At 41.1% G+C, this 5428-nt stretch overlaps 1 protein-coding gene across 1 annotated transcript in view; it reads right to left on the reverse strand.

Moving 5' to 3' along the window:
• Positions 1-235: 235 nt before the first annotated feature.
• Positions 236-5428, reverse strand: part of slc35b2 (solute carrier family 35 member B2) — an 8970-nt gene continuing 3777 nt past the window's right edge. Inside the window, exons 3-5 of the mRNA XM_039690300.2 lie at positions 5349-5428; positions 2171-2449; positions 236-1279 (exon numbers count right to left, since the gene is read on the reverse strand). The exon at positions 5349-5428 is cut by the window's right edge and continues 81 nt beyond it. Coding sequence (XP_039546234.2) covers positions 623-1279; positions 2171-2449; positions 5349-5428 — 1016 coding nt within the window. The 3' untranslated portion in view covers positions 236-622. The remainder of the gene's footprint in view (positions 1280-2170; positions 2450-5348) is intronic.

A 5428-nucleotide genomic window follows, 5' to 3' on the forward strand; every position in this document is an offset into this window, starting at 1 on the left:
TTAATTTTTGCACAGTGCTAGTGTGATTATATACATATATATATATATATATATATATACACTTACACACACACACTCGCATATATTTTATATAGATAATAACTTAAAATGCGATTAATCGAGTTGCCAGCACTATAATAATATTACTAACAAAAATAATAATAATTCAAAAGGATTTGGACAGAAAATGTGAAAGTAAAAAAAGCTAACGTTTCTTAAAAAAAGCCAATGCTTGTGTGTTTATTACATTTTATTATTTCCTATTGGTTTTTGTAGTGAAATATGACCCAGATATAACGAGAATAGACAGGGGAAGTAGACAAGTGGCACAGACACATCTTTACCGTAACAACATCTCGTACCCCCCTCTCCAACAACTTCTTAAAGCAAACTTTAAATAGAAAAACTTAACGTATTTCAGTACCAAATTACAAAGATATCAAAGGCTCAGCACTGAACAGTCCGCGTTCACGTTCACAAACGCGCGTGCCGAGCCAAAACTCCCTTTGAGATGCAGCGTAATCCCTTTCTGTACCTTTTGACCGTACGAAATCCAAACCCACAGTTTTGCAGCGAACAATAAAGACGAGTTAAACCACGAAAATGTGGCATCTGTACACGACTAGACCTTCTGAACGGGCGTCGGCGTCGCCCGTTTGCTGCTCTTCTTCATGCGACTGCGAGCGTAAACGCGGAGGAAGAGCGCGAGGAAGACGACGGCCATGCCGAAGCCGCCGACTATGGTGACGGCGTGCCCGTAAAGAAAGCAAGACAGGAGGATGGCGAAAGCCTGCCGCAGAGTCATGATGATGGTGAAGATGGCGGCGCCGAATTGCGCAATGGTGTAGAAGATAAAAAGCTGGCCACACGCGGAGCACACGGAGAGCAAGACGGCGTGGAAAGCGAACTCGGAGTGACGCGACATGAACGCGAGCGAGTCGAAGAAGGCGCCCTGTTCCAGCAGAGAGCCCACCGTGAAGAGGCAGGAGAACAGATTCACGCCGAACATCATCTGCACCGACGACATCTTGTGCTTGAAGAGGTTGTCCTGCCAGTTGGAGGTGAAGCTGTCGAACACGATGTATCCCGCGAGGATGATGACGCCGGAGAAGGTGGTGACGGTGGACAGGTGTTTGCCGGTGGAGCTGGAGAGCAGGAACATGCTAACGCCCACCGAGATCAGCGCCGCCGTGAAGTATTCCCAGTACTCGTAGCTCTTGTGCGAGACGATCTTGCCCATCAGCATCACGGGGATCACCTTAGAGGCCTTGGCCAACACCTGTGATGAAAACAACATGACGGATGACGGACAGGAGCTCATTTGGCAGTCAATCACACGTCAAAGTGTCCGTCCACACGTTAGGAAAGGACTTCTGCTGATAATTTACTCACGATGTCCACGTCTTTCTTTCTTCAGTCGAAAAGAAATTAAGGTTTTTGATGAAAACATTCCAGGATTTTCTCCATATAATGGACTTCAATGGGGACCAAACGGTTCAAGGTCCAAATGAGAGTTTCAGTGCAGCTTCAAAGGGCTTTAAACGACACCAGACGATGAATAAGGGTCTTATCTAGCCAAACGACGGCTCATTTAAAAAATAAATAAAAAGGTTTAAGTTTTATAAGCACAAATGCTCGCTTTGCTCTGTTCTGCGATGCGCGTTCGTGACTCAAAATCAAAATGAACGAATCTTTTTTCGACTCATTTCGTTCATTTTGTTTGTTGAATCAACCAAATGATTCTAAAAAAGATTCATTTGTTTTGATGAACGAGTTCGAACAGGAGAGTCACGAACGCGCATCACAGAACAGAGCAAGGCGAGCATTTTTGCTTATAAAACTTAAACTTTGTTATTTATTTTTGAAATGAGCGATCGTTTTGCTTGATAAGACCCTTATTCATCGTCTGGTGTTGTTTAAAGCCCTTTGAAGCTGCACTGAAACTCTCATTTGGACCTTGAACCGTTTGGTCCCCATTGAAGTCCATTATATGGAGAAAAATCCTGGAATGTTTTCATCAAAAACCTTAAAACACGGACATCTTGGATGAGTAAATTATCAATATCAGCAAAAGTTTCTTTTAAAGCATTACTGACATAACGTGAGGTCGTTTTTATTTTTTGAACGCGTGGAAATTTTGGACTCATTTCCCCAGAATGCAGTGCTGTACCTGTGTGGGAAAGCTGATGTATTTGAGCGCCTCGTACTGGCACCAGCTGCTGAGGATGTTGGACAGCGAAGCGAAGGAGTACTTGTACATGGGCACGCCGTGGCGGGGCTGTTTGAACAGGACACACCACAGGCCAGACACCGTCAAGGCCAGGATTCGGTTCATGAACACCAGAAACTGGGAATCTTTGAAGCGCTCGCCGCTGCCTTCGGCCTCTGTGGCGCCATATGAACGCGTCATCACTCGCTCCTGAAGAACGCCCCACGTCAGGTATGACGCCTGGATGATGCACAAAAAATATTAAACTCCGAGAGCGCTCCACGATATATGTTTGATTACACCATCAGGATGGTCAAAAATGCACGCTTTAAAGGGATACTCCACTTTTTTTTTGGAAATAGGCTCATTTGAGTTAAACAGTCGAGTTTTCCCGTTTTCGAATCCATTCAGCCGATTTTTCTGATATTTCGAAGAATATCAGTAACCAGACAGTTTCTGCTCTCATTGACTTCCATAGACCAACGCCACTTTTGCGTCATCGAAGGGTAACGCCCCCTTTTGGGGGAAAACACCTCTATACTGTCTATGGGAAAACAAACGGATTCCCATGAGAACAGAACTCGCACTAGATCTGCAAATTTTCTTGATAGCAAAAATGGCACAAACTTAAAGAAGCTAACGTTACTGAATACGGGGTTACAGAGGTGTCCCTTTGAAATGGTCGAAAACTGGATTAATGACCCCACACAGCGGCCAAATATGGACTATTCAGACATCTAACGATACCACTATCTCGTGGAATCGCCAAGTAAGCACGTAGCCTTTTTTTCATTAACACACAGTATGACAAACTAGACGATGAATGGATCATATTTAACTTGATTTAAGCTATTGACATAGTCTAATAAGGTAACGTTAGCTGCTAACAGCTAGTCTTTCTAATAGCTAGTCGACAACAAAACTGTCAATAGCGTAAATCAAGTTAAATATGATCCAAGTGACATGGCCTCATCGTCTAGTAGTTTGTCATAGGCTACTGTGAGTGTGTAAATGATAAATAAATAAATAAAAAAGGCTACTTACTTGGTGATTCCACGAGATAGTGGTATCGTTAGATGTCTGAATAGTCCATATTTGGCCGCTGTGTGGGGTCATTAATCCAGTTTTCGACCATTTCAAAGGGACACCTCTGTAACCCCGTATTCAGTAACGTTAGCTTCTTTAAGTTTGTGCCATTTTTGCTATCAAGAAACTTTGCAGATCTAGTGCGAGTTCTGTTCTCATGGAAATCCGTATGTTTTCCCATAGACAGTATAGAGGTGTTTTCCCCCAAAAGGGGGCGTTACCCTTCGATGACGCAAAAGTGGCGTTGGTCTATAGTAGGAAAAAAATATACAATGGAAGTCAATGAGAGCAGAAACTGTCTGGTTACTGATATTCTTCGAAATATCAAAAAATCGTCTGAATTGATTCGAAAATGGTAAAACTCGACTGTTTAACTCCAATGAGCCTATTTCCAAAAAAAAGTGAAGTATCCCTTTAAACAGCTTATGTACAATCACTGCTCTTAACTAGCTGCTGCATTGTAAGTTAACACACACACAGATAGTAGCGCGTGCAAACACAGATCATTCAATAGTGCAGAAATGTATTGTCATCAACACTGTTCTGCAATTTATCAATAAAATAGCTTAGAAAGTGAAAAGTTCTAACATATATTTCTTAATAACTAAACCCCACAGCTTTACTATTAGTAGATAGAAGGTAGTTGCCAGGTAGAATTAATTCACACGCAATCGCTCTCTCTCACACTAATAGATTCATTCATATAAATGTAATCTTTACTGTGCTACTTTATCTGTATCTGATTTAGAACAAGTGAGAAATGAACTGCGGTGATGTCATGTGACTCGGCTCGAGGTTCAGGGTTATTTGTTCATTACTGACGTCATCAGCGACTGGTCGACGTCGACTTTCAACACATAAATGTCGACTTAAAAATCTGAAGTCTTTCAGATTTCATTCAGTGTGTGTGTGTGTGTGTGTGTGTGAGTGAGTGAGTCTAAACTCTGGAACTCTTTACCTTTTGAAGTCAAGACTGTGTCAGACTTTAAGATGTTCATTTCCAGGCTGAAAAATTGGTTAAAAATAAACCAAAACTGTACTCATTTTTAACTACATTTAATTATTAGAGTTGCATATGATATGCATGTATGCTTATTAGTATTTTTATTATTAGTATTATTTTTTTTTTATTATTATTATTTTTTTTTTTTTTATTGAAGTAGCTAATCATGTAAATTTTATTCTGTATAAAAGCCCTTCCAGGGACAGGAGTTGAAAATTAGCTATAGCTATAAACTTTATATGCAACACTTCAGTGACATGCTTGATCTTGACACTATGTTTGTTTGCATTGTCCCTGTCAAATAAATAAATAAATAAAAGTGTGCAACCCTTATTATGCACAATTGCACACAATTAAAAAGGTGGTTGATTAGGATTTCACTTTTCTAACTTAAGTTAGTGTGTAATGTTGCTGTTTGAGCGTAAACAACATCTGCAAACGCTCAGTTCAAAGCAAAGGGAGATATTTGCTTTTACAGAAATTGCTTTTTAAGGACAACAAACGGCTAATGAGCTTCTACAATCACTAACCCTTAAATTTACATAACCCCGCCCCCGGGACACGATTTATAGATGATCAAGACAGAATATGCTAATCAATGACTAGAAGATAACTACACATCAGCTTCATATATTCATCAACTAACGTGTTGTCACTTCTTGAGTCTCTCCATCTTTGTCGGACATATAAAAGGCTAAAAGTTTTTGAAGTTTTCAGTGCATGTCTGTGTGAAGTAATCAGAGCTTCTAACAGACACACCCAAGCTACACACAAGCTCTTGTAGCTCCGCCCTCTGTGCCGGGAGCAGCAGCTCATTTGCATTTAAAGGGCCAGACAGAAAACGAGGCGTTTATGCTCACCGTCAAAAAGTGACAATTTTAACATGCTATATAAAAATATCTGTGGGGTATTTTGAGCTAAAACTTCACATACACACTCTAAGGGACATCAGAGATTTATTTTACATCTTGTGAAAAGGGCATTATAGTATACCACCCGTTTAAGTTATTCAGTGTGGCGTCAGATTGCCATGTGACACGGGGACCTTACCTGCAGTCCAGCAGCACAGAAGATCAGTCTGGCGGCCTGTCGAACTGACGAACTGGACTCAGACTCGTTTCTGGCCGCCG

This window comes from Pimephales promelas, chromosome 13, assembly GCF_988280905.1.
Source record: "Pimephales promelas chromosome 13, fPimPro1.hap1.1, whole genome shotgun sequence".
Classification (NCBI taxonomy): Eukaryota; Metazoa; Chordata; class Actinopteri; order Cypriniformes; family Leuciscidae; genus Pimephales; species Pimephales promelas.